The 21,335-nt window shown below is 41.5% G+C and overlaps 2 protein-coding genes and 1 long non-coding RNA gene across 3 annotated transcripts in view; 2 read left to right on the forward strand and 1 right to left on the reverse strand.

The window, feature by feature from the left end:
* LOC117554947 (EMILIN-3-like) overlaps positions 1–892 on the forward strand; it is a 4,783-nt gene extending 3,891 nt beyond the window's left edge. The window contains 2 exon segments of the mRNA XM_034229576.1: positions 1–75; positions 77–892. Of these exon segments, the coding sequence (XP_034085467.1) occupies positions 1–75; positions 77–437 (436 nt within the window). The 3' untranslated portion in view covers positions 438–892.
* LOC117554951 (golgin subfamily A member 6-like protein 2) overlaps positions 1–21,335 on the reverse strand; it is an 87,882-nt gene that overhangs the window by 12,611 nt on the left and 53,936 nt on the right. The window lies entirely within an intron of this gene.
* On the forward strand, positions 12,445–17,076 carry LOC117554952. The gene is made up of 3 exons (XR_004570337.1): positions 12,445–12,519; positions 16,208–16,292; positions 17,000–17,076. It is a non-coding gene; the product is annotated as an uncharacterized LOC117554952 (long non-coding RNA).

Below are 21,335 nucleotides of genomic sequence, written 5' to 3' on the forward strand. Positions count from 1 at the left end.
GGCGAGTCTGGCCAAGCAGATAAAGGGTGTGGTGCAGCTGGTCGGACATCAGGCCGCCATGCTCGGGGCAGGCGAGCAGACTGACCCGGGTTAAAGTGGAGCTGCAGGGCATGAGGAGGCGTCTGGCTGAGGAGGTGCGGGGCTGCCGGAGCACAGCCATGGGCGTCAGGAAAGAGGTGACTGAGGTCGGAGGGCGCATTACTAGTGTAGAGGACCAGTGTAAGGGCCTGAGTTACCTGGCGGAGGACCTGGAGAGGATCAGGGAGGAGCTGGAGAAACAGTCGAGCGGTCTTCTGGTGCAAGTCAACGGGACGCTGTCCAGCCACGCGCAGCAGCTGTCGGAGCTCAGAGGAGAAGTGAGAAACTGCACGGCCCAGCTGGATCCAACACAACACAGTTCAGAGCCGGAGCGAGGCGAGGAGACACCTTCGCTTTGAATTAGCTCAGTTCACACGGACAATACATTTTTTAACTGAATGAAAAAGGGGAAAATACTCTGCAGGTGTAGTGGGGGTCCACTAAAACTCCATCTTATCATTTGAATTGTAAAATACAAAGGTTTTGAACCTGCACTGAAATGAGGATGGTTTTACTCGGCTTACAGTATAAAATAAAGAATGGCAGCTGCACCAATAACACAACATCTTCAAATTGGTGCTAGAATGAACTTTAAATGTTACTGTACTGTTTCTGTAAAGCTTTCCAAAACATTTTGTATGAACGGTTGTTTACATGTTTAGGTTTTTGTATTGATTTTTCTTATGTGTAGACGAGTTGTGTATTATGTTTTTATATTGTTTAAGTTCTTGAGTATACTTTTCTATTCTGATTGTAATACTGCATAAAATGTTGGCGTTTCAATACTGACAATCAAATAAACAAGTTTCTTTAATACTTGTGTTTTCGTGGTACACAGCATGTCCAGAAGAAGTGTTGAATACATACAAAAAAATGTATTGAGGTCTTGTGGTCCAACCCGACTTGAAAACTATACAGTACATGTTTAACTTCAGAAATTACGTTTTATAATTAATGGCACAAAAAGAGAAAAGAAAGAAAATCAATACTAAAAGCACATTCCCTAAGAGGTCGTCACTGCGAAAACAACACAAATGGAAGGAAACAAACACGTCACCATACTCGTCTCCCCTTGCAACGCATGGTACAAGCTGTCAGAGCAAACCATCAACATAGTGCAGGCTCAACTTTAGTTTTGAACCCTTAGATGCCTGACTGGACCCTAAGTGGGTCTAAAAGGACCCGTATTAGAATAATACGTGTTTTATGCCATTTTGTCATTTTGGTTAAGAAAAATCACCTGTATAATATTTAGTATTATATTCGGTTCACATTAGAAATATTTTATATTTAAATGTTCATAATTTTAGAAAAATGTTTTACATTTTGAAAAAAAGCGTTTTGAACATACAGTATCGATGCAAAGATCTCCGCTCTTCTGAGACCCTCACAGTATTCCAGTCCCTTTTCAAAACTCATCTCTTCTCCTCTTGTCTACTCCATAGCCCCCCCCATCAATCCATGCCGGTTGATCAGGTTGATAGTCCTATACCCCCCACCCTAACCTTCCCTTATATTGTAAAGTGGTTTTGAGTCCTTGAAAAGCCCTATACAAATATAATGTACTATTATTATTATTATACTGACAGGTATCAGATCTTGCTGTGTACAATAATCTTCCTGAGAGGTGTCCCTTGTGATGTCTCTGTGTGGTCCACAGTGAATGTAGTCCTGACAGCAACAGGTGATAAGAATCAAAGGTTCCCAGAGGATCCCATAGGAAATGCATGCGGGTCATTTATGACCCACTTGTGGAAGCTTGGGGTAGAAATACAAAAACTACAATTTCTTCAAATGTACAGTTAAAATGTGAATGGCATGATATCCAAAACATGTTTTTTGAGGAATAGCTGGAATATGAAATGATAAAAAAATGTAATTACAAAGATACTTCAAGAAAACCCACTTATGCATCTAAGGGTTAAAAGAAGTTGCCCTATAGAAAAATACATTCTTACTTGTTTACTTCAAACACTGCATGATATACAGTAATGCTTGATCTTATGCTGACTTCCAACCATTTCAATAGGGCAGTTTAGATGGAGCCCCTTTGTGAGTGATATTAAACAAATGGTTGAGCTTTGTAGTTGATGCAGAGGAGTGGGAAAACCACAAGATGGCAACAGAGAAGCATTCAAACTATTAGACTGCTTGACATAACCTTACATTAAAGTGAGTCTTCCAATCAAGTGTATGGGAACAGCCCTCGCATGCCAGAGAAACAATTCAATTAGTCATAATTGCCAAGGTGAGAAAGACAAGAGTAGCAGACTACATGTAATCTTCCCTCTATACATCTAGCAGCATGGCCTACTGGGTAAACTTCTCATTGGGCCTAACAATAGGGTGATAAGTGACTTTGCTTATAACCCTCACCTGTCATTTCCCGCTCCCCCGACGGACAAAAACCTATTAAAATGACAGCTATGTGGGAGATGAGCTTACTGCTGCGTGAAAACGCTTTAACCCCAGACATGTGGGGAATAATAACCACCAAATGCCACAGAGGAAAAAGCAGGCAGACCTATAATGATGCAGGTTCATGTACACACACAAAGTGAGGGGAAGAGAAATGTGCCACTGCTTCCACAGGCAACCTTTTAAGGGTGTGAGTCTTTCCATTTTTCCCAATGGGATTCCTGAATCTATTATCAATTGAAGATCTATTCTGTGTAAACACATAAAGACAAAGCAAAGGCAACCTTTATTCATGCTAAACTAACACAAATACATGCTTTTACCTAACAAGTATGTGACTTCAAAAATATCAAGTTCAAGTTATACAGAAAATAAAAATGCTTTCTGTTACATAATAAATACAATCTGTTGGCTTAAAGGTGGGGTAGGTCATTCACTTCAGAAACACTTGTTATACTCCATGGAATGCTCTTAACGTCCCGATAGCAATGAACACATTAAATGCTTTGACAATAAATACATAACAAAAGGTCATCAGTGGAAGCCGTGGCGCTGTGAAAAGCTCGACCAATCATCTGAGCCGGCTAAAGTAACTGGATGGCCTACCTGCCTGTCAGCCTTCCATCTGGGCACAAACTTATCTCGTGCCCTCATTGGTCATGTGCGCGTTCCTGTGTGTTGGAGGAGGGGCTCTGTAAGGAAGTGGCAGATTTCTTTCGGCTGTGTATTTTCAAATTCTAGCCACTCGAGCTGCTTTCTCCATTCTTACCTACCCCACCTTTAAGCTAGATTTCTTTAAAATGTTTAACAAACTGGCCAATTAAAAAAACACGTTGTACACAAAACAACACGTAGGATTGGTATTTTAATACAAATCTCACAACAGTGCTTTGCATGACTTTGACTGGTCGATAAGGGTTACTGTCCATCAGTTGGAATACCTATGTTTTATGAAAAAACGTAGAATAAAAATTGATTTACAAAAAGTTGTGAAGCGATTCAGAATCCCCTTTGTTACATGACTTTCCCCCCTCCCTTTACTTAACCTGCAAACATCTTATTTTCCATTGCAGCATGAAGATGAACCTAAAGGCCACAGAGATAAGTAACGGAATATGTGATTGTGTTTTCTTCTTTCCCTTCTGTATTCCTCTCCTTCCCCCTGCACGCTCACACCTCAGTCGAGCCCAGACAGCAACACATTCATCTTCGTTGTTTCCAAGAAGACACTTGAACAGAAAGGGCAGTCAGGGAAGTGTGTGTGTGGGGGGGGTCTCTTTCCTGCTCGATCATGGATCTGAGTGTAATTTGTGCTGCCTGCAGCTCACACACTGTCACCGGACAAGGCTTCCACCCGCAGATGACAGAGGGCGGAGCTGGCAGAGAGACAGAGGACGGAGGATGGGGGGTAAACAGTGTGAATCATCCTATATAACGTCCTCTGTGGAAGGTGAAAATTAGTCCTCATTACAGTGATGTCCGGACAGCAGACAGGGTGCGTTACAGCCAGGAAGCCAGGAGAGAGGGGACTTTCAAGTAAAGACTCTAAGCAATGACTTCCAGGATTTGAAATGTCTCAAGAAGCAGAAGCTGTTGTCCTCCAAACTGAACAAGGTGTAAACATTTACACACACATCATGAAATCTACCATCGTTATATGTTTTAAAAATTATGAATTATGAATACATGTAACAGATGTGGGTGATACTGTAAAAGTGACATTCATTCTCATCTTATCTTGAAACCAATAAGCCTCTGCTTTAGGTTAAAAGCTTAATGGATTAAAACATATCGGTATAGTTAATATGGATACCAGTGGTGAGGGTGCATGGTGCTAGAGCTGGATGCTATTTATTGCAATCATTTAAATACATTTATGCTGCAAATATATCTTGAAGGTTGATGGGAAGTGATGGGGGGGCCACTGGGATTTGCTTTTAGTTTTGTGATGCATTGTTGCCGGGTTGTTTTTGTTCAAATCAGAAGAAAACATATTATATTTATTCTTAATCACAAATGTGTCTATACAAAAAAAAAACGTTGTGTCTTTGCTGTGTGATGAACATAGATGGATTATTAAAGGAGCTCAAATATCAGACAAAGAAGGATAGCAGAGGAAGTGAAATCTTCCACTAAATCTTATGAGCACACATACGTACGGTACAGTAACAATGGTCTCTGGACTAATAGTTTAACATGGTACGTTCATGTTGAGTGTGTAAAAACAATGTTTTAGTCCACCAGCCTGACGTTTAGCTTTTGTGTCTCGTCAAATGTGTTAGTTATGTTTTTGTATTATGTCTGTCTTTTCATGTTTATTTCACGTCATGTCTGTCTATTTATGTCATTCATCTCTAATCAAGTCCCCGTGGTTCATGTCATGTCTCGTTTTCCATTTCCTGTTTTATTTTGTTCTTACCTCTTGTCTCATTTCAGGCCCTGTTACTTCCTCCCTTTGTGTGTTTTCCCGCCATTGTCAGCGTCTGCCCCCCCCCTGATTGTTTCCCACTCACCTCATGTTTAAATAGTCCTGTCTCCCCCTGTCCTGTGTCAGTTCGTCTTGTTTGTTTCCACGAATGGTCGTGCCAGGCCTCAGATTAGAGAGGATCGATTTCAGTCAAGTCAGGTTGTGTTATTTTGCTATTTTTGTAGACTTAAGTTTATCTTAAAGGGGACCTATCATGCAAAATGCACTTTGTGATGTCTTTTATACAAACATATGTGTCCCCGGTGTGACGGGGAACTCACGCAGGTCAGAAAATAAAACCCTCTCTCTTTTCCTCCGTACCCAAATCTCTTTTAAAAAACGGGTTGTGTACCACGAGCGGATACAGATTCCATCCGAACTGACGTCAAATCGGCGGCGGACCCACAGAGAGTTGCTATCACAAACAATGCCTGACGTGTTTTTGGACGTAATCTCGTCTTGTTTACATTAGCAAGCCTCGCTAACACTCAGAGCTAACCTGTACTGGAGAGCAAATGTGTGTTTAAAAAGCAGCAAATAAAAAAGGGAACTCACCTTGTGGTAAACCCGCAAGAGAAAAAGCATTTGAGCTCCATACTGTTTCAGAAATAATCTTTGATGTGGTTTAAACAGGATGGCGTTTTATCACAGCAGAATTTTACTTTATCTCCGATAGAATTCTGATCAGGCATTAGCTCCGCCTTCTCTTCTTCTTCTTTTTTCAAGCTAAGGACCCAAGATCCACGTTTCTCTAACAGGGCTTCAGAAGAGGGGTTTGAGCAGTATGAGGCATGGCTCCAATGGGTGATCTGTTTGGTATTTTGAAAAAAAAACTTCACAGACATGTTTTCTATAGGTATGGCCCTACAATATATGTTTCAAATATAGCATGATAGGTCCACTTTAAGTTCCTTTTTTGTTACGATTTATATTTTCCTCCTTGTGAGCGCCTTTTGTTATTCCAGTACCTACTCTGTTAAGAGGGATTTTGTGTTCATTGAAATAAAAAATACATTTTTTGTTACATTCAGACTGTGTCTCTGGGTCCTCCAGTTTGTGCCGAGGTCGTGACACTAGCGGTCCAATTTACAATAATACAAATCTTTGTATTATGTTTTGACAATGCATAACCAGTGTGTGTCATTTAGAAATGGAAAGAAAAAGATTTGCATATGAGACAGTTTGTACTGATTGTATGTACAACGAGAACAATTATTAATGAAAAACACAAACAAACAATAACAACGGCTAAAGTAATCCCCTACATTTACTGCCAGTGAGCCTCATACACACGAACATTCACCAGAAATATTGTTAAATGGATATATATGCATGTAATACATATGCAACAACATACACAGATATATACACACACACACACACACACACACACACACACACACACAGGCTTCCTGAAATGTCCTGTTTGAGTATAGAAGTGAATATCTATCATCACTCTCGAAATGAGTGGTTCAAAAAAGCACTCCAATTTGACCAGCCACTCAATATCTGACCATTGTTTCTTTGAGAGATTCATGCACATCTGCTCAACATTTCATATTTGACCAGCATTAGACTGATAAATGGTGCTTACTGTGTGAAGCGCACAATGGTCACACAGATTTACAGCAAGCACTAATTTCCTTCCACAGACAGCTGTTTTTTAATCAGCGTGATTAAAGGTAAATAAATAAATAATACATTTGTTGGTGCCGCTTAAAACACGAAAGGAAAGGGAAAACCCCAAGAAGCTAATTAGTTCCTCTTGAACAACTCTCTAGCTGATACTTAACACACAGACTCTTTAGTGGTATTGATTTTCTTACCTATAACCTTTGGCCAGAAAATCAATAGACGTATTTAAAATATCCCTTTTCACCTCCTTATAAGATAAGAAATATAACTTGGGGCTCTCAGAACCTGTAAAGGCATCTTTTTTTTATGTTTGACATTTTAAACATTTAAGGATTAACTTCAAAACATGGTTTGAATCATTAATAAGAAAAGAATGATTAGCTGGAGTTAAATCTGCATCCATACTGGGTCTTTGATCATCAGTCCCAATGTCCTTCAAGTTAGTTTCAGTCCATAGAAGAAGAAACTCAATACGATCCAAAGCCTCGATGGATAAAGTCAGGGCTGCACTGTGGGACTGGTGATGGTGTCAAACACGAACACAGCAAGTCTTGCATCAGGTTAATTCGTTTTCTGCTTCCTTAAGTGGCTGAAAAGCAGAATTAACAGAGTATTGGAATGAGCATTCGATCAATTTTCATTTGGGTTTGGATTAATTGAAATGTACCACTCTGTGCTGTTTTCCTTTCAAACTCATCAAACTATTTTGATGAGTATTTTCACGGCTCGAGGACGGATTGATGCGCTGGTTTTTAACCTTTACATCTGAAGGATGGCTTTCAAATCCTTCCTGTTGCGTTAAACCAGGGGTGTCCAAACTTTTTTAACCGAGGGCCACATACAGAAAAATATACGAATGGCTGGGCCGCTCACTAGAGGTATACTGCCTTATCAGTGAAGTTATAAGTTAGCAAAATCAATTAAATGTAGGTAAATGATGCTTGATACTAAGAAACACAACAGCCTACATCCCAGCTCTCCAGAGGGTTTACTTTATTTAGTTATAAGACGTGTTAGTAGCTCATTCCTTAAAACAGAAGCTTCAGATTGCTTATAAAAAGAGGAAATAGGAAGGGTAGATTTCAAACTTGTTATGGAAATAAGAAACTAAGATTTGTTTGACATTTTTCACAAATGTAATTGACAGAATTTATATGAAAAGTGGGCTTTTTAACACATGAATACTGTGTGATACTGTATATTTGTACATTTGTATTTAAGAAGTACAATATAAGACGAGCACACGTTAATTTGTGGGCCATATTTCATTATAGTTTTTTTAATTAGCTGAGGGCCGTTTCAAGATGGACCGCGGGCCGCATTTGGCCCCCGGGCCGTAGTTTGGACACCTCTGCTTTATAAACGGTTTCTGAATGATGTGTGTTTCCTCTCCATACTGTGTCAGAGAGTCTAACATTTATATTTTAATAAAACTGAACAAAGATTTATAATAATATACTTTAGTTATTATATTAGTATATTATAAAGGATCTTGCTAATTGGTTCACATTTTTTCCCCAATACCCCGAATGTGCTTTTGCAGTTTGTGCAGAATGTGGGATCATTATTAGAGTGACAGCTGCATGAAAAGCAGAACAGTTTGAGTTCATGTGAGCGGTCCGGACGGCCAATGACAGCAGAGGAACTGCACAGCTCATTTACATACACAAACAGACTTAAGCTCACAAGGTAGCAGCAGCTGTAACAAAGACAGTCCTTATTCTTCCTTAAAATCATTCACTGGCAAGATGTCGAGCAGCACCAATAATGGATCTGCAGTCAGATTCACTCTGTAGCCTGGAGCTCTAAAAGCTGCCTCTCAAAGGACGGCCTCTGCTCTCAGGGAACTTTAATGTGCAGAATAACTATTTCAGATAAGATTATTCTTACTGGATGTAAGAAAAAGCTGCAATTACCCATTCTTTTTGGACAAAAAGTAGTAAGAAGAACACGGATATACCAACCCCTTAACAAACGGTTGCTTATTTCCACATCCAGCAGTTAAACTGAACATTATCATTCATTTGGAATTGTGCTTTTGTCGATCTGATGAATCTAAAGGCCCGGACACACCAAGCCGATAAATGTGCGCAGTATAAAGTACACTATTTGCCTGAATGGGAGTGGAGCAGTACAGTACTTAAAGGTGGGGTAAGTTTGAGAAACCGGCTCGAGATACACTTTTTGTTATATTCCATGGAATGCTCTTGACATCCCGATAGCAATGAATATCTGAAGTGCTTTGTGGAAGCCGTAGCGCTGTAAAAAGCACGACCAATCATTTGAGTCGGCTAAAGTAACTGGATGGCCTACCTGCCTGTCAGCCTTCCATCTGTGCACAAACTTATCTCATGCCCTCATTGGTCATGTGCGCGTTCGTGCGTGTTGGAGGAGGGGCTCTGTAAGGAAGTAGCAGATTGTTGTGTATTTTCAAATTCTAGCGCACTCGAGCTGGTTTCTCCAAAATGACCTAGCCCACCTTTAAGTAAATGTACTTTGTTACTGTCTACTGTAGGCACATTTTTATTTTTCTTAACGCTGTGTGATTAAAAGAATAAACACAAATAGCAGGATAGGCAATACAAAACTATACTACAGCCATTAGATAACACAACATTAGACATGTGATATTTGCTATTATCTTATCAAGGCACTGCAACGATACCATTAAAATAGTGGCATAGTTCATCCCTGTGTTGCTTGGCTCGAGCTGGACTCCACAAGCAACAGTCCAAGGGCTGATACCGCCAGTACCGCATGAAACATGTTTTCGATGGAGGAGAGTGAAAATGGAACGCACACGCTATTTGTTGTTTGTTTATATCACACAGTCTGTTCTTCTTCTTCTCTCGGTGTATCACGCAGTCTGTCTTCCGGTTGCCTCTTTTGAATGACGAATACACACTACCGCCGCCTGCTGGTAAGGAGAGTTATTGCCACTCACGCATGCGCAGTTTGTATGTGCTTCTTGGCTGTCGGCTGAAGTCTTTGCGGTGTGTTCCAGTGCGACACATGGCCAAGACGCAGAGACGTGAGGCGACTCAACAGGTCTCTGTCAGTTCTTTGGTGTCAGCTTGGTGTGTCCCTACCTTAAAAAGGTCCTTACACACTGTTACGTCCCCGCTAAGGTCTAGGGGACCTGGAGACAATAACATACAACCAATAATTAATGAGGGAGTCAGCGTAACAGTTTACAAAAGGTTTATTTTCTTAACCCAGAACCGAACAGACATGTAACTGAAACCTTAGTTGGTGAGGAGGAAGAGGAGTCAAAGGATTGCGCCAAACAAAAGAAACAAGCATAACAAAACCAGGCCTATCTCTACATCTATCCTTTGAAACCAAAACTCAAACCCTCACTAACTAAACTACAAAGACTTTGACAAAACAATATACAGGGGTGGCAACAATCCGCTAACCTAGTGTGTCTAAACATTAGTTAGCTACGTGGTGAGAAATGTACAGGGTACCCCAGACTTACCTAACTCCTCCACCTCTCAACACACTTTCAATAAGGTCAGACAATACAAAGAAATTTAGTGGCTAAACACTGCAGGCTCCTTCATCAGCAACAGGCCCAGAGTGAGAGAGCGAGAAGACTTCCTGGGTGCCTCCTTTATGGTCGGCCCTGGCTGCTGATAGGCCAGCTGAGGGGGAGAGGATCCAATCAGCCATCAGACTCAGGTGCACAGGCAGATACCGATCAGCTGCTGATTAGCTGTGCAGAAGACAGGGAGAAGAGAGAAACACAGGAGGGAAGGAAAACCACACCAGTACAGCCTGCCTGGCACGTAACACACACCAAGCCGATTTTCGGCGTAGATAGATGTCTGGCCGTCGATGTCGTCCTTTCGCCCTACTCACATTGGTGTCTCCCGCCCCGTTGTGTCTTTTCGGCCGTGCCGACACCTTCCGTCACCGTAGACTGTCGGTAAAAGGCCGTCGGCTAAAGAAATCACTCTGATTGGCTGTTCAGCTAGCGAATCAGTGCATGAGAAGCGAAACGGAAGTGAGGGACCCAAACAAACTATTAAGAAGGCAAATCTGAGATTTCATTTAACTCCAGCTCTCGACACAGGTTCGGGAAAGCCCCGTGAGCTTCTCGCTGTAGAGGGAAGATGGAACGCACACGCTATTTGTTGCTTGTTTATATCACGCAGTCTGTTCTTCTTCTCTCGGTTATCACGCAGTCTGTCTTCCGGTTGTTGCCTCTTTTGAATGACGAATACACACTACCGCCGCCTGCTGGTAAGGACAGTTATTGCCACTCTCGCATGCGAAGTCTTTGCGGTGTGTTCCAGTGCGACTGTTGGCCAAGACGCAGGAGACATGAGGCAACACAACAGTCGGGTCCGTCGGGACGTGTTCTTTGGTGTCAGATTGGTGTGTAAGAGCTTCAAGTCTAATATGTCCTTCTTATTAGCTCTGATTTTGGTCTCAACCGACTTCTGAGAGAACTATCTGTCTGTTTAGCTGCTTAATGCTCCAATCCACCCGTTAGACCCTTACTGTCTGCTGTCTGCTGCAGTACAGGTACAGGTTGTTTGGAGTATTTTGCTGGAAAAAGCTGCCTGCTGGAGGAGAACACAACGCTATATGAGCAGTAAGGGTGAACCACAGCAGTGGCTGGACTGACAGATAAACAATGAGCTGAAACTCATTATAATCCTCCACAAAGCCTCGATATACGGTCTCTGTTTCAGTCTTACATGCACACAAACACGTGCAAAAGGACTGGAAGAAACTAGATTTGAGGGTGTGTTGATTATTATTATTATCATACACACATGACAACTCAACAAAGAAGAATCTGTAATAATGTTATCTGGATGCAGAGCGACATGATGTGAACACAATACATCTGCAGTCAGAGGCAAATTGTGTGCTTTTAACAGTGAATTAGTACGATGATATAGAATAAGGTCAAAACAGCTTGAGGAGGCATTTTAAGTGATCACGTTTATCCAATGCTATTTAGGTCTACAGTATTTCATGCTGCATGTGCTTACATAATATGTGAGTGAGTGAGTGAGTGAGTGAGTGAGTGAGTGAGTGAGTGTGTGTGTGTGTGTGTGTGTGGGGGTGTGGGGGTGTGTGTGTGTGTTTTGTAGTCGCCTGGTGTCCTTTCAATGTAATTGAATGGAAGTGGAGAGCCGTGGTTAATGTATCTGAGCTCTGGTGACGCACCGAATGAATAACTTGTTTTTCCGATGGCTGGATTAAATGAACTGACGGAAAAGCTATATACAGTCTAAAGGAGGTTACCATAGCAGATGCTGTCAAAATTATTCAACAGTAGCATGATTATGCATAATAATCCTGTAAATAAAGCCCCCATGTTTTCACAAAACATGACACAGACATGCAAGGCACATTTCAAGGGCATGGACAAAAGTCCTTAGTTGCTGTTTCTCATGCTAACATGCTTCTGTTTAGGAATCTTAGGATCGTTCACACAGAGCAGATCTAACCCCAACACAGTCCCCCATCAGCAAGCAAGTCAAGTAAAAAGTCTTTAACGGGGAAGAGACCTTGAACAGAAGCAGCTCTGGCTCAGTGATGCTCTGCCTCGACTGGAACACAAAGTACAGCCAGTTCTGCAGGAATTTCATCACAGATCAAAGTACGTTTTTATAAAAATGGAGCTGATGATGGCTCAGTATCAGGGGGCTTCAAGATACATGTACACTCTAAAAAATGCTGGGTTATTTCTATAAACACATTGCTGGGTTGATTTGGCTGTGTCATAATTATGGGTTATTTGGGTAAACACACTGGTGGGTTGTTCATGCTGGGTCAAAGGGGTTATTATGGCTTCAATTGCAGTTGAACACCCTCCTGGGTTATTTTTAACCCAGAGGTTGCTTTATTCGTTTTCCCACTTCTGAATCATTCTGGAACCATCTTTTTCAAAACACAAGGTATGTAACCTATATTTTACCTATATTTATACAATTCTGTAACCTATATTTTTTTAATGAGTTGTGATAACAGCACAATAGGGATCTGTATTAATAGTAACCTGGCATTTAACAGACTGTGCAAAGTGTAACATTAGCAGTTAACGTCGGCTACAAATGTTTTACATTTCTGTCAATGAGTGAAAGAGCCTTGAATTTACGTTGTGATGCGATGAATTATTATTTTACAAAGACGTTTGTTCTACTAGTAGCTATAAATAGGTCTGAACTATAGCTTTGGGTTTGTGTGCAAAATTATTAGATGTACAATAAGGCAGTATAAATCAGATGGCTTTTACGTCACAACTCTCTTTCCCAGCATGCAGCTCGGGCGCATTGATTTAGGTAAGTTTAGGTTACTAGAAGTATTTATTAATTACATTAATCATTAAAGTTAGCAACTATTGAAGTTATTTTTAGGAGTGAGTGACCGAAGTCACCGAACCACATATGTTATAACTAGGGCTGTCAAGCGATTACAATTTTTAATCAGATTAATCACAGCTTTAAAATGTATTAATCATGATTAATCACCATTCGAACTATGTCCATATTATGCCATTTCTTTATGTATATTGTTGTGGGAATGGAAAGATAAATGAAAGAAGGCGGATATATCCATTTAACATACAGTATGTATGTTTATTATAACATTTTTCTGTGTGTCAAAATGAAAGACAGCCCACACACCTATCAATTATCAAACCGTGGGGTCTTATGTTGATTTCCCCCCAACACGGGGGGGGGGGGGGGGGATCAGCTGTTGTAGCTCAGTTCTCCAGTGAAGGGGGGAGTCTCCCTCCGCAGCCGGTTGGCGTAGTTTTTGGCACAATTCCGTTGTACAGACCGACGTTAACAGCAGCCCTGTCTGTGCACACGGAGACCGACTCTGTCGTCCGGCGATCTAACCGCCTTCTGGAAAAGCTTCACAAGTACGTCGGTACGCAAATGCGCTTTGTGACACAAGCAGGGTCGGCTCTAGAACAAATCGAATGGGGGGGGGCAATCATTTACAAAGGGGGGGCACACACTGCCGTCAACAACCAACACACAAACACCAACGCAACTTCAAAAAACATGCTGTAAAGTGTATTGTCTTTCACACACATTGCAGGGTGTAGTGCTATTTTATAGCGCACCTATGACTTGTGCATACATGCACGGTTGTGGCACGACCACCAAAACAGAAACATATAAGGACATAGGCCACCATATAAAAAGGGTGCAAATGTATTTAGTATCCTATCCATGTGAACATGTTTTAGGTGGGTGTGGACCTAACCTTCTCTAGGAGGGTCCGGGGGCATGCTCCCCCGGGAAGATTATTTTAAAAATATTGAAGTTCAATGCATCAATCTGGTGCACTTTGAGAGCAACATGAAGAGATCTATGGATAGCCTACATCTCTCAGCATCCATATGAAACAGAACTGTAAACAGATTTACTTTTTCTTTATGGATATTTTACTAATCACTCCCCTTGTAAACTGTATTCTTGTGTTACTGTCCTATAGTATTTCATTCCCGTTTTTTATTTATTCTGTTATTCTTTAATAACTATAATGATCATATAAAGGTATTCCTCGCAAATACTTGTTTACATAAATGGTGACCAAACCGTTTGAGACCCACTGAGATAACTTACACCAAAGTGAACTATCTAAACACTGAGAGTCCTTACCTCACTGAGCTGACGTTATAAGATCCTCTCAGTCTGACAGGAGAGGACTCTCCTCCACCTTGGTTTAGAAACAGCTCTTTATATCCGTTAGCATAGCTAGCTAACCAGATGCTAACATCAACATTCCACGTTACCGCTCGCGCACTCACAAAATGCGCTCGTGCCACACACACACAGAGCCGAGCTTGAATGAAACACAGAGACCCAGAAGTAGGCTACTTGTACTGTACTGTATATCATATTATTTTCGATGGCTTTACTGTATAATCACTAATCAGTGTAACAGATGAACAGATCGCCACCGGGCTTTCATCTAAACACACAGCCACGTAATGATAACAAAACAAAGGTCGGGGGTCATTGGTCAAGCAACACACCAATCAGAGGGCAGCAGTGAGCACAGCTCAGGCTGTGTTTTATATTTGTATTCTTTATTTCTGACGTATTTCACACAAAAAACCTTTAGTGGAAACGTTTTCACTTATATGATTTTTTTTTTTAAACGGCAAAGTGGCTAGGCTTGCCCACCCTGCGTTGGGGGGGCACAGTGACTCAGTTGGGGGGGCATGGCCCGCGAATGACCCCCCATGACGCCGACCCTGGACACAAGTGACGGTACGCATTTCAGATTGTTGCCGCGCATGCGTACCAGTTATGTGCACCCCTGTACTACAGCAAAAGTATTCTCCGTCGGGACTTCCTGCAACAACATCACGCCGTTATCTTGATTCTGATTGGCCAGAAGACATTATCAAAGATGTTCTATTGAGAAGACGATCACTACGTGACAAAAGTTTTCAAAACCGTTTCTAGTCTTTGGTATTTCCAGACAAGTGGCTGAAATCAATCTTACTAACTGCTGTCTGTGCAATTCTCGGCACGAGTTGGCGGACTTTATTTTGCTTACGTAAACATCATTTTTCATGGTGGGGCTAAGCCATTTCTTGGTATGGCTGTAGCCTACCCCAGCCATACCCTGGCGCTGCCACTGGTGGGATGTATGGGGCGGGCCATTCTGCACATGCGTTAAATGCGTTAAATATTTTAACGCAATTAATTCAAAAAAGTAATTACCGCCGTTAACGCGATAATTTTGACAGCATTAATTATAACATTTCAGTTCCCTGCCATCGACGTGTTTGTCACTACCCGATCCGTCCCCCTGCCCAATCTGTACTGCGCATGTGCGAGATGGTCCGCCATATTGGAGAACTCCGGACGGAAACCCAGGAAGGACACTTGACACAGTGGCTTTTGGCAAAGCTGAAAAATAAAACTCGAAAGAGATGAGTTATTGTTATTACAACGTGACTTCACTATTATTTAACAACTCTTTTTATTGGGTTCTTTTATTTGGGGTTAAGTACATTGTCAGAATAAGTGAGAAATGGATTTAACTTCTGTTAGACAGCCATATGCCATACATTTTTGCATACATTCACAGTAAATATTTATTCGTGATAGCTGTCTAACAGAAGTTAAATTCATTTCTCACTTATTCTGACACTGTGTCAAGTGTCCTTCTTGAGTTGCCGTCCGGAGTTCTCCAATATGGCGGACCATCTCGCACATGCGCAGTACAGATCGGGCAGGGGTACGGATCGGGTAGTGACAGTGTTACCATAGGTTAGCTTAGCTTAGCATAGCACACCAACCAATCGTGAATGATCAGGGGCCAATAATAATAATAATAAATCGTGAATGATTAAAATGTCTTCATGGAGAGATTGTTCTTTCGTAAGAGTGAGCTCTATCACTGGTCTGCTTTATATTGCTTTATATTCGGCAGTGGTTGCGCGCCTAAAGTAGTATTATTTTTATATCGTGTGTGCTTTTTTTTCCTATCTAACATAGATTTGGCAGACCCCCTGTAGTAACTGTAAATTAGTAGCTTGGTACCTTACAATACATTTTAAGACATTGCACAGTTTTTTGAAATTCTAATGTACTTAATCTGATTTCATTCTAGTAATGTGAGGATTTCACCATGGACACGTTTGTCACAGAGACGTTGACTGCATGGCAGCTTGAGAACTTGATTGACACATTTAAAGGTAAGTTCATTTTTATTGAGACAATGTTGAGATGTTACTATTAAATATTTTGTTATATATTAAAAAGAGGAAGGCCATATCCAGTTTTGATACTAAATAGTCTCTATTTTGACCAGGTAATTAACCACTTAAACCCTATGGACTTTTCTTTTAATCTACACCAATCGTTGCCAAAAATAGCAGATCTACAAGCTCACAACGCATTGCATTGTGATGCGTTGTGAGCTTGTAGATCGTCTATTTCTGGCTAATAATCCCCCCAAAATGTGGATGCTGGGGTTCAAGTGGTAAAAGGTAGTGCAAGTGATATATTGTTTTGTTAAAACAAAGGTTTTTTGGTTAAAAATATAAAGCTTTATAATCTGATAGTTATCATTGTTAGGCGCAAATTTCAGTTGCACAGTACAGATATGACAAATAAATTATACAAAGCAATGACTGACAATGACCTGATACCAACAATCAATACAAATGTTCTATGGCCAGTATTCTAAAGGTATTATAAAGTGGAAATAGCCGATCTACAAGCTCACGTCAAAACAAGTTGCGTTGTGACGTGAGATTGTATATCTGTATTTTTAAACATGGAAATGATTATGCAAATAATTGCCACTATCTCAAATTGCAATAATTGTGACAGGCCTAGATCTGGTCCCACAATTGTAACCACATTTACAATCTTTATGATTTTCATTTTTGAATTTCAGACCAGGAAGTTGATGAGGAAAGTTTCTGCCTGTTGGATGCCATTGCCATTGCCTCGCTAATACCGAAAATTGGACACCGTGTCAAATTCCAGAAATATCACAAGGAACTTGTGAGTAAAGGGTTTGTTTTTATCTGAAGTGGCAGGTAAGTTTTTTCTCTGCTCCATCCACTTATTTGTTTCACACCTTGCTGTTTCACCCTTTAAGAAGTGTCAGCTACAGTAGTTAATGATGGCATATACTTGCTTCCGCTGCAGACAAGTCATACCCGGTGAAGCTAAGGGTCTGTTTGTTCATTTGAGGGCAGTGCATGGCATGAATAGCGCTTCAACATTCTGGCAGTGCCACGAACATGGTTGCAGGCGTTCTTTTGGGTATGTGCGGTCTTTCAGAAGACACCTTGTGCAGCATTCTGTCCCAGACCATTATCATGGCACTGAACAGCATTCCAGGGGGCCTCAAGAGCATCCATTTCAGTTCCCATGAATGTAGACAATTCTGAGACTGTAGAGGTCCAAAATGAACATGATGGTTACTGGGATGACTTGGAACCAGAAACCATAACCGAGCGAATAGCTCTGTTTTTGGCAACCCTTAAGGCTAAATCGGCACAGACCTACAGTACAGTACGTTTTGTTGTGCAACAAACATCTAGTTTGGTTTCGGACATTGTCAGTTCACTCCAGAGGAACACAATGTATCTGTTTGAGAAATTTGGTCATAGGGATGATCCCGGGGTAAAGGAACTGGCCCATGATTTTGAGGCAGCAGCTAGTCCATTCGAAGGGTTTGAATCAGAATTCAAACATATGCAGTATTTTGTCAAGTCAGGCAACTTCATTGACCCTGTAGAGGAGGCGTTCACTGGAGAGTCCTTTGTGCAGAGAAGGGCCTCTGCTACTGGGACAGTTAGACAGGTTTTACTGCAAGATACGTTTTATCGTGTCCCCCTGAAACCTCTCTTGGTTAAAGTGCTTGAGATCCCTGGCATTTTGGATGCCATCTTTGCCTGGCAGCAAAGAGAAGATGGAGTCCTTTCAGACTTCTATGATGGGGAATACTGTAAGCAGCATCCTCTCTTCTCCAGGAAAGTGTCTGTTCCACTTCTGTTGTATAACGATGACTGTGAAACAGTCAACCCACTGGGATCAAAGGTTGCAGTGCACAAGTTGGGGTTCATTTACTTGGTCTTCAAGAGTTTGCCCCCAGCGTTTTTATCAAAACTCTCATCACACTTTCTGGTGGCAGTTTACAAAGTGGATGATGCCAAAACCTATGGGATTGATAGTGTTCTGCGCCCAGTCATAGAGGAACTGAAGGATCATGAGGTCAATGGGATCTCTCTCAACACACCTCACTTTAAGGGTGAAATGAGATTTTCAGTTGCCCAGTTGTGTGGGGACAATCTCGGCTTGAATGCCATTCTTGGATTTACTGAGTGCTTCTCCAGTAATTATTTTTGTCGCATCTGCAAGGCACACAAGACCATAACAAAGACACAGACAAAAAAGGATGCAACCCTGATCAGAAACTAGGCAAATTATGCTGCAGATGTTAGTCGTAATAGCCTGTCAGATACTGGTGTCAAGAGAGACAGTATTCTGAATAATTTATCCAACTTTAAATGTGACAAACAACAAGGTTTTGGATATTATGCATGACTTGTTGGAAGGGGTAGGTCCATTTGAACTGAAGTTGGTTCTCGCCTCCTTGATTGAGGACAAACACCTCACTCTTGACACGCTCAACTTCAGAATCACCAGTTTTGATTATGGCTTTTCTGATGTCAAGAACAAGCCAACTGTGATTGGGAAGCAGGAACTTAAAATTCCAGAAAGGGCAATGCGTCAGTCTGCATCCCAAACATGGTGTCTTCTCAGGCATGTTCCGTGTATGATTGGGGACCTCATACCGGAAGAGAATAAACACTGGGAGCTAGGGGTGTAACGGTTCACAGAAGTCACGGTTCGGTTCGTACCTCGGTTTGGAGGTCACGGTTCGGTACAACAAGAAAAAGCAAAAAAAAGTCCCAAATGCATAATTCCAGGTTTGTTGTTATTTATTTTTGAACAGTAGTGCAAGTTTCAGTTTAAAAATAAGGAACTCTGACATTTTGAATAATTAACTGTATTAAACAGTTAAAAACAAACCACAAACAGTACCACAAACACTCAGATGGCCATAATATCTATAATGGCTGATGTCAAACAAAAAGGTTTCATCAAGCTGTAAAACTAAAAAGAATGTCTTGACAATATTACATCATAAATAATAAGCCAAAAGCTTCAGTTATTTATTTTGGTCTCACTGCTCTCATGTCTCTTGGCTTCTTAAAAATAGCGGGGATCAGCTGTTGAACTGCTGTTGTCTTTTGCCGGGCTCCGGTGAGTGGCAAATCTGGGTGATGCCTTCTGATATGATTTAGCATGTTTGGCGTGTGTTCCCATTAGCATACCGCACCGCTATCGAACAACGCCGACACACCGTCCTCGTCGATCCACCACTCGCACACCTCATCGTTATTGTAGTCCACAGGGAACCCGAAATGTTCCCACACAGCTGATTTAAAAGAAGCAGGTGAGTTCTAGCTCCTGTGTGTTATCTGAAATCGCCATACTAACTTTTCTTCTTCTTGTATTTTGTTCGTTTTGTTGTGTTTTCTTCTTGTTCTTCATTTGTTGTTTAAGGGCGGCTGGCAAACAGCTTTTAGGCGCAATACCGCCCCCTGGATTATATATGTAGTGGATACTGCCCTGAATGACAGACTTTTTTCCCACTCGTAAAAAAAAGGCGTATTCGTCGTGTGACTGCATGTGCCGAACCGTGAGGTCCGAACCGTGACGGTACGGGATGAATACGGATACCGTTACACCCCTACTGGGAGCTCTTGCTCCTCTTTCTGGAATGCATGGAAATAGTTTTCTCTCCATCTCTGACACCAGAAGTTACAGTTTATTTAGCCGCCATCATTGAAGAGCACCACTCTCTGTTCCTTGAGCTGTACCCCCACAAGCACCTTATTCCAAAGCATCACTTAATGGTGCACTATCCAGGTGCAATACTGAAGTTGGGACCCCTGATTCAGTTCTGGGCAATGCGTTTTGAAGCGAAACATGCCTTTTTTAAACGCATCTGCCACATCACCTGCAACTTCAGAAATATTTGCAAGACAATGGCATTTAGGCATCAGATGACTGTGCTACTCCCTCCTCGCTGGTGATGTATTCAAACCGGAAACTGAAATTGGTCCAGGTCACAGCACCCTGCTGGCTGTAATGGATGGTTTTGGTGAGGTACAAAGTGGTCTTGAAGATATCCCACCCTTTACTGAAACCTTTGTGCCAACTTGGGTAAAGGTTAATGGTACACAATACAGACCTGGCGTGACAGTATTTCTGTCTTACGCTGCTGATGGAGAACCCCAGTTTGGCCTAGTGAAAAATATTCTAGTCTTGGATCACTCAGTCAAGCTGTCCAAAAGTGGGATACAGTAGGATTTGATAGGCATTTGTTTGCCTATGGTGTTGAGGCAACCACTAATGTGTTTGCTGTTGATCAGAGTTCCCTCCAGGACTATCACGGTCTCCATGCAATGAAGTCCTACAGAGATGATGACAATTACTCATACGTTTCACTTAGATACAGTCTTTTAACCACTGCATCCAAATTCTGGGGGGGGGGGGGGATATTTGCCAAAAAAAGCAGATCTACAAGCTCACATCGTGTCGGCTTGCAACACGTTGTGAACTTGTAGATCTGCTATTTTTGGTGAAGAGAATTTGAGTAGAAATTTGGTGTTGACCGGAAAAGAGGTCAAATTACATACAGGTACACTTTTCTAAATTGAGAGGGTTTAAGTGGTTAAGATTCTGTGCTCTGGCCATCTGACATTTGTGTAGCCTATTCTGGGGTGAACATTGGGCAAATAGCAGATCTCAAACTCACAATGCATTGCAACACAAAGCATTGAGAGCTTGTAGATTGGCTATTGTCTGCAAAGATATTTGGTGTAGAGAGAAATTAGAAATGATCTCCGCTAGGCCAGATTGGCTTAGCCTGGCATTGCCAGACTGATCACGTGGGATCACTAACAAGTTCCTCCACGGTAGGAACTTAAAAGTAAATGATAGTCAACTGGAATGGAATATGAGAAATCTGAATGATACATCTTGATCACATGGCTGCAGAGATGTGTACCATTTGTATGAGTTTTGTTCAAAATCTGTAGAAGTAGCAGCAAAAAGTGTGTTTTGGAGAAAACGCACACTGGTGGAAAATCTAGTCCAGCACAAATGGTCATGACTTATATGGGGAGTTGACTCATGAGCCTGTACGA

This window comes from Gymnodraco acuticeps, unplaced genomic scaffold (genome assembly GCF_902827175.1).
Source record: "Gymnodraco acuticeps unplaced genomic scaffold, fGymAcu1.1, whole genome shotgun sequence".
NCBI classification, from domain to species: Eukaryota; Metazoa; Chordata; class Actinopteri; order Perciformes; family Bathydraconidae; genus Gymnodraco; species Gymnodraco acuticeps.